The sequence below is a fragment of the Protobothrops mucrosquamatus genome, unplaced genomic scaffold (genome assembly GCF_001527695.2).
Source record: "Protobothrops mucrosquamatus isolate PMUCROS unplaced genomic scaffold, P.Mucros_1.0 scaffold69, whole genome shotgun sequence".
NCBI lineage: Eukaryota > Metazoa > Chordata > Lepidosauria > Squamata > Viperidae > Protobothrops > Protobothrops mucrosquamatus.
Window position 1 is genome coordinate 736,044 of NW_015386447.1, and position 6,330 is coordinate 742,373.

The window sequence follows — 6,330 nt, forward strand, 5'->3', positions numbered from 1 at the left end:
CCCCTCTTCTCCCAAGCGTCACATGGTGGGGTCCGCAGCCGTGAGGCTGCATGTGGTGGTCAGAGAACAAAGGACTGCCCTTAGGCTAGTGTCCAGGGATGCCTTTGAAGCTCCGCCCCCTGACCCTTGCTCCCTCCCCTTGCCCTGTTACATAGGTATACATAGAGTTATACAAGATACATAGAGTTATACAAGATAAGTGGATCTATGATCCAGAACAGTTGTTTTGTTGTGTATTAGTTGGCAATTTCTCAAGGCTCCATCTATCATTCTTTTGCTTTAATTCCTGGGAGTGATTCAGGGGGATCCCTCGTAAAACTAAAATGATCGGTTAGAATCCACGCACTGGATCAAAGCTTTAGGCATTGCCTAAAATATTAGCTAGATGCGATACAGGATTTGCTGGTGGCCTCTGGGGGATGACGTGTAACAATAAGGGCCCGTGCTTCCCATGCATGTTTCTGATTTAAAGCATGGTGTGAAAACGCTGCCTCCATATTACAGACCGTTTATTCCACCGGACAAGATAATGGTTTGTATTTATATTCTACCTGTAATCACGCAGCGTTTAAGAAGTAAGCCGCTCAAATAAAAATGACTGAGTTAGGAGAAGTATCTTTTCTTCCCACCCTTTATTTCCACACGGGGGGGGGGGGAAACACATTCTTAACTGAGTCACCGTCACGAGCAAGCCTATCCCCTTCACTCCAGCCTCCCACCTTCTTGCCTCCCACTCACAGCGGAGGGTTTCCAAAAATGGCATCGGAACCCGGAAATACTCTGTCCCGCATACTCTGGTTACGCCCCTAATAGAGGACAGCTGATACAAGGGCCGGACGGCGGGGGGGGGGGACACACTCGGTTTGCGTTTTGCACGGGAGTGAGCGGTCGCCACCACCTCCTCCGCCTTCCCTCCACCAGCGATGTCGTGCGGCGGACTCTCCGAGCCAAAGGCAGCTACTGCAGAGACGCAGCAAATCTCGCAGGAGGTAAGACAAAGAGAGAGAGAGAGGGGGGCAACCTTGCAGGGGCAACCTCGCCGGAGAACTTCTTTCCCTTTTCTCCCCACTACAGGCGCTCCCCTGAAGCCTTCAGTTGCCCGCCAAAGTTCCCTCATTGTTGCTTTTGTAACTTGGCTTTATCCGAACAAAGACTTTATCCTTCGTAATTTGGCACTGGGACCGGGAGGGCTGAAGAGTATTCAGAGGTGGCGGCTGCGTTTTGGTTGTTTCAGCCTTGGAGAGAAGCCCGGGTAGTGCTGGGATGAAACTGTCTGCTCTGCTTCTTGCCTCGCCCTTTCGACTAGCTATGGTTGCGGTTTGACAAAACAAATCCTAGCAGACCGGTTGGAATCTGCCATTGGGTGTCCCATGTTGGCCGAGTGGATGCATTTTAGATGCTCTCCAAAAGCCCATATTGGAGGGCCTCCTTCTATTGTTATGGTCAAGTCCCCTTTAAAACACCCGGACAGACAGCTGCCCTCCTCCCCCCCCCAGGGAATCCTCAGCCTGTAAAAGCTGTGACACACAGTTAGCCTTCAAGGTAGTCCAGACAAGAAGTACAACTATGAAAACTACCTTTAACTTTTAAGATTACATTAACAGTCTCTTAAAAGCCCGGAAGTATTTCTCCTCCTTTGCTTTTACTTTTCCAGAAAACTAGGGAGGGTCCCTCCGGAGACACTTCCTATGCCCCCTTTCTTTCCATAGGCTGAGATATCTTTTGCAGGATGGGTGTCTAGCAGCTTGTTGTGGGGAAAATAAGAGGAAAGAGTATCTGATCAGCCTTGAATTCTATATGAAAAAAGCAGAATAATTTTTTTTAATCCAGAAATTATTTTATGAAATAATTAAACTGATATTTTAGAGCTGTTGCTTCATTCTGGGGAGCCAGTTGTCACTCATTACAAAAAGCAGGGCAGGAAATAGCATCTGTTTTCCAGTATTTTATTTCTTTTGAAGTTTGAAAATTAGCTGAGTAAGACACTTCAGTAAAGAGCTGGTTTATATCCAAAAATTTACAATATTGTGCTTTGCAATATTGTAAATATTGCATTTCCAGAGATTTGTAAAATTATCTGGACAGAATGTTCAGTCATAAGACTGACCAATTGGAAGAATATAACGTCTTGATTTAGGACAAAACGAGCAACAAGAAGTGCCCCTCCCAAATATTTTGATTTAATAAGAGGATATAACATTTGCTTTTAATGCACCACTTGGTTGCAGTGTAGCACTGCTTTCTCTGCTGCTGTTCTCTGATTACGAACCAGGCACAGCAAGTTGAACATGTCTTTGCTGGTTCCTGATGTACCTTGTGGTGTCACAGAGAAGTTTAGCAAATAAACTTTTATGCATCACTTTATACAGAACAAGATAATTTCTCCTGTTTAGATTGTCCTGTCTTCTAAATCCCTTTGCTGTCATTATTTTGCTTGGCAATTGACTGAATAAATAGTATTTCCATTTCATTTCACTTCATGGTTATTAATTCTTTGATATATTACTTTTCTAATTCACAATTGTGCATACATTCATGATTGACATAGCGACATATTGTTACTCTATAACAGTGATGGCGAACCTTTTAGAGACCGAGTGCCCAAACTGCAACCCAAAACCCACTTATTTATTGCAAAGTGCCAGGGCTGCATCTGCATTGTGGTTCCCTCAGGGAGGGTGGGGTGTGTGGCCCACTGGGTGGGCGTGGCCAGGGTGGTCACAGCAGACTGGGTGGGTGTGGCCAAGTAGGCGTGGCCACCTCGATACTCTAACATCTCTACTCGAGCTTGCTAGCCGGCCATTTTGCCTGCTTTCTGCTGGGTGGGGCTGCTGCTCCGGGCGGCGGCAGCCTAATGGACCTGTGCGAGCTGCTAGTGGCTGCGGTGCACGTGCCCACAGAGAGGGCTCTGAGTGCCGCCTCTGGCACGCGTGCCATAGATTCGCCACCACTGCTCTATAATGTCCTTACAATAAAAAAGAACTTAAAATATCCTTGATTCTGGCATACTTTGCACTGTGAACTAAACCACTGTGATGGTTTAACATGTGGCATAAGCTAAGTTAGTTGTGGTTCTATTCACTAAGTCATTCTTCAGAAAACAATGACATTTTCTAAATGCAACCCATCAGAATTGCTCCTTTTTGAAGAATTAGAAGTCACATGAATCAAAATTGATTTGCTTTATTAAATAAGTAATCTGTGTAGGAATTTGGTTCTAGGGCAGGACTCTAAAGTGCATTGAATTCTACTTGCACCTGTAGAATTAATTTTCAAATAGGATGATAAAACATCAAACATCCTAACTGGGAAGTATAAACCTATTGAATAGTGCTGGCTAATTGAACTTTCCTATAAGACAGGATGTATAACCCGCTTTTTTAAAAAAATACCCCTAATAGTGTGCATTACATCTGAATAAATCCCATTGAGATCAGTGGAGCTTCCATCCCAGCAAGACAGAATAAGTTGGTATGCCATTGAAATTTCTTTTTTCCTTTCTACCGGATTTGGACACCCAAAACACTTCAGAAACAATTAAACTAAGCATAGTCTAATAAGGTAAATCCTTTAAATGTAAAACAGAAAAGGAAGGAATTGTACAAATAGTCACAAAACATGTTTAGCTGGAAAAAAAGAATGATTTAATTCTTTATCTCTGAAGCAAACACTTCTAATTCTAGGATCTATCCACCAAATGGCTCTTGGGATGAGGTATAATCTGTAGAAATGTGCTTGAATACCCCAAGACTGAGGCTTTATAAAAATATAAACTTTGAAAAGAAGCATGGAAATAAAAACAGTAAAACATTGTCTCAAGTATGTACCACATTTGGTTTGGGGTATTTCAAGCTGGAAAGCAGGTGCTTTCAGTGGTGTCCTTTTAGAGAGCATCTTTTCATTTTTTATTTCACTTCTGCATTTATTGTCTGTATCTTCAGTAATGAATGTGGTATTGGAGGATGTGTGTTTTGGTAGTTTTAAACAGCAACAACATGTATTTTTCTCCTTTTCTGTTCCCAAAGATAAAGTCACAGCTGGAAGAAAAAGAAAGCCGGAACTTTACCATCTTCAATGCTGTTTCATATAAAACACAAGTGGTTGCTGGAGTAAACTATTTCATCAAGGTAGCACATGTGGTTCCTATAAGATGCTATAGTATAAATTTGCTCTAGGACTACCTGTAAAAATCCCCCAATGCCTCTTTGCTACTCTCTAAGCCATCATTCAAATTTTTACAGCCCCGATTTACCCAGTTTTTGTGAGTGATAAACTACATCTAGTTTATTGCCTGGAAATGAAAACATTTTAGATTTCCCCATAGGGTGGCAATAGTCACTGTTCCTGCTGCCAATTGAAAGAAAAAATGTCTTTGTTGTTATATTTGCTGCCCGGTGCAATAAATATAATAAAGGTTGCTCAGGTAATCTATGTAGGAGCTGTACAACTGCCACGAGTGCTCTGTGCAGATAATAGTAGTGCATCAGGTAGAAAAGGATCGGGTCTGTTTTTTAAGTTGTATAAATGCAATCCATTTAGCTGTGTGATGGAATGGAGGAGCCTCTGTCAAGGCCAGTAACAGGCTCGATAGAGCCTTTTCCACCCATGGTGCACGGAGCTCAAAGGGACAGTGTTAATACCACTTTATAATGCCTCGGTAAAACCACACTTGGAATACTACATCCAATTTTGGTGGCCACGATATATGATAAAAAAAAGACGTTGAGACTAGAGTGCAGAGAAGAGCAACAAAAATGATTAGGGGATTGGAGGCTAAAACATATGAAGAACGGTTACAGGAACTGGGCATGGCTAGTCTACTGAAGAGAAAGACCAAGGAAGACATGATAGCAGTGTTCCAGTATCTAAGGGACTGCCACAAAGACGAGGGAGATGGTATTCTCGAAAGCACCAAGAGGGCAGGACAAGAAGCAATGGGTGGAAACTAATCAAGGAGAGAAACAACCTAGAACTAATGAGAAACTTCCTGACAGGACAATTAATCGTGCAATTAGTAGTCTTCAGAAGTTGTGGGTGCTCCAACATTGGAGGTTTTTAAGAAGAGATTGGACAACCATTTGTCTAAATTGATATAAGGTGTCTTGCCTGAGCAGGAGGTTGGACTAGAAGACCTCCATGGTCCCTTCCAAGTCTGTTATTCTGTTATTCTCGAGTCCATTTTCAAGGCAGGAAAGATGGAGATGGCAAAACCCTTCCAGCGGTCTGGATGCAGACCTCTCCTAGGGGCTCCTGAGATATTGTAAAATGTTTATAGGCAGTATTTCGTGCTAATTAGACCAGACTTTCTCTCCCTTTTTCTGGTATTGGATCTGATTGTTTTTCTTATTTTCTAGATCCATGTGGGGAATGATGAGTACTTTCATGTGCGAGTGTACCAAAGGCTTCCGCATGAAAACAAGCCGGTGGAGCTCACTAATTACCAGAGCAAGAAAGAAAAGCACGATGATTTGACTTACTTCTGAAGAGTTATTTAGGAGCTCTTTTCTCCTTTTACATTCTTGTGGGGTATATATACAGATATCTCTATAAGTGTAGTGCTTAATTTGCAAAAGTTAAAAAAATACCATTTTTTTTACAAAGATGTTACTGTTAAATCTGCACGCGTTTTAATTCTATTAAAAACAAATGATACATTAGTTTTGCATGCAATTTGTTGTTGGAGCTCTTCAGAATTATTCTATCCCAATTCTTCAAAAACAAACAATGAGCTGGCTTTGAAGAAGAAAAAAAAGCAAGCGGTTCCTGTTACGCAAGTCTGAAACCATTTATTCTTGTATGTTTGTGAAAAACCTAGCTTTGTGCCCTTTTCAGAAAAACAACTAGAAAATCTAGTATTATTAGAGCGGAGATTTAATGCTGACAGAACAGTCTCTTAGCCAGTATATTGGACAGGTAAAATGGAGGGGCAGGGAGAGGCTAGAGGAACAGTATCAAGATCATGTGAAGTGTTAGTTCCACTTTATACTGCTTTGGTAAGGCCACATTTGGAATACAGTACAGGTAGTCCTTGACTTACAACAGTTCGTTTAGTGACCATTCAAAGTTACAACGGCACTGAAAAAAGTGACTTATGACTGTTTTTCACACTTACGACTCTTGTAGCATCCCTGGGGTCAGGTAATCAAAATTCAGATGCTTGGCAACTGACTCACATTTATGACGGTTTCAGAGTACCGGGGTCATGTGATCACTTTTTGTGACCGTCTGACAAGCAAAGTCAGATTCACTTAACAACTGTGTTACTAATTTCACAACTGCAGTGATTCACTTAACAACTGTGACAAGAAAGGCCGTAAAATGGGGCAAAAC

General features: G+C 42.0%; 1 protein-coding gene across 1 annotated transcript; it reads left to right on the forward strand.

The window, feature by feature from the left end:
• Window positions 1–843: 843 nt before the first annotated feature.
• LOC107284116 (cystatin-B) lies at window positions 844–5,670 on the forward strand. The gene is made up of 3 exons (XM_015812125.1): window positions 844–989; window positions 4,026–4,127; window positions 5,355–5,670. The coding sequence occupies exons 1-3, from the start codon at window positions 924–926 to the stop codon at window positions 5,481–5,483; spliced, it is 297 nt and encodes a 98-aa protein (XP_015667611.1). The 5' UTR covers window positions 844–923; the 3' UTR covers window positions 5,484–5,670.
• The last annotated feature ends 660 nt before the right edge of the window (window positions 5,671–6,330 follow it).

Excerpts from the sequence above, each read along its gene's own strand:
- LOC107284116 (XM_015812125.1), top strand. The coding sequence starts at position 924 with ATGTCGTGCGGCGGACTCTCCGAGCCAAAGGCAGCTACTGCAGAGACG. Across the intron at positions 990-4,025 it reads CGCAGCAAATCTCGCAGGAG|ATAAAGTCACAGCTGGAAGA; the intron begins GTAAGACAAAGA and ends CTGTTCCCAAAG. Across the intron at positions 4,128-5,354 it reads GAGTAAACTATTTCATCAAG|ATCCATGTGGGGAATGATGA; the intron begins GTAGCACATGTG and ends CTTATTTTCTAG.